Source organism: Erigeron canadensis, chromosome 3 (assembly GCF_010389155.1).
Source record: "Erigeron canadensis isolate Cc75 chromosome 3, C_canadensis_v1, whole genome shotgun sequence".
NCBI lineage: Eukaryota > Viridiplantae > Streptophyta > Magnoliopsida > Asterales > Asteraceae > Erigeron > Erigeron canadensis.
In genome coordinates, this window is record NC_057763.1 from 30,577,323 (window position 1) to 30,578,630 (window position 1,308).

At 38.8% G+C, this 1,308-nt stretch overlaps 1 protein-coding gene across 1 annotated transcript; it reads right to left on the reverse strand.

The window, feature by feature from the left end:
- Positions 1–557: 557 nt before the first annotated feature.
- Positions 558–1,106, reverse strand: LOC122594562. Its single transcript, XM_043767001.1, has one exon. The coding sequence runs from the start codon at positions 1,015–1,017 to the stop codon at positions 607–609; it is 411 nt and encodes a 136-aa protein (XP_043622936.1). The 5' UTR covers positions 1,018–1,106; the 3' UTR covers positions 558–606.
- Positions 1,107–1,308: the final 202 nt, after the last annotated feature.

Sequence of the window (1,308 nt, forward strand, 5' to 3'; positions counted from 1 at the left end):
CTCTCGACAGTTTAAACCATAAGATAAACAAAATACCAACCAGATTACATTCAAAATAAGCCAATTTACATAACCAAACTTGTGCACCATGGTCTAATGATCCGTAGGTGCCGACTATACTATTGTCTGGTTTTGACTTTTGATGGAGTCAAAATATCAATATTCTGTGCAACAACATTTTCACATTTTCAAATGAACATTATAACAAATTAACATTGCAAAAGTACTCTGGACATGCTAGAAAAATAAACGAATTGGATCATCAACAACAATACACAAAACTATCGACAACGACAATACACAATCTCCCAAAGGGGAGAACAGCAGGGTTCCTGAATTATCAGTCACTTGCTAATCAATAAATAAATGCAATAAAAATTAATAGCAAATCTGTTGCAATGAAGACTAGGGAACAACATCGTTTATTGCATTTAAATGAACAATAAAAAAGCAGTCAAATTAAAATCGAAAACATTATAGTATAAATTGAACAATTAATAACAAGTTAATAACTTTATTAATCATGTTTTATCAACTTAATAAACATAATTTCCACAAATTAACCTGCAACTAACCTAATTAAATTTAAACTATATATATAACAAATCAATGAGCAACTACAAAATCATTAGCAAAAGGATCAATAACAGGCTCAGCAACATCCGAAACGCTAGAGTTAGGGTTTAGAAAAAACATAGATCTAGCCGCCATAAGCTTCTTCCGTTGCGGATATCTCGGACCGTAAAACCTAACCGCGAAACACGGAGATCCGCCGTCGAGAGCGGCGATTGCTCCGGCGACTTCCTGTTGAGCGAAGGAAGGAGATCGTGGCGGCGATGAAGAGGCCGCGGCAGGTGAAGATAGAATGCGAATGAGATGGATCTGAGAATCGGAAGGTGATGATCGGTGTTTGATTTTGGAGTCGCGAAGTTTAGCGAGAGCGCCGGGTTTTAGGTAGCGGAGGTAGCTTTCGGCGGCGATGGTGGTGGATGATCGGTGGCGGATGCGGCGGTTCATGACGGCTAGGAGGGAGGTTAGGTGGAGGTTGAGTGTGTGTGTGAAAATGTATAGATATATAGATACAAAATATAGAGATAGAAATATTGTGTGAGAGAGAGAAAGAAAGATGGAAATGTGTGGGAGGAAAGGGGGGAATTTAAGGGGGGTCATGGGAGCGGGAAAAAGGAAAGAAGAGGGAATCGGGGGGAAGGGAAATTTACGTAATTGTTGGTAGCTAGGTTTAAATTAGGTCCGGCGCGGGGAATTGTTTATATTTTTCTTTCATGATTTTCCTTTTTAATTTATGGT

Bases quoted from the DNA above. Each gene is read 5' to 3' on its own strand.
- LOC122594562 (XM_043767001.1), bottom strand. From the start codon at position 1,017: ATGAACCGCCGCATCCGCCACCGATCATCCACCACCATCGCCGCCGAA.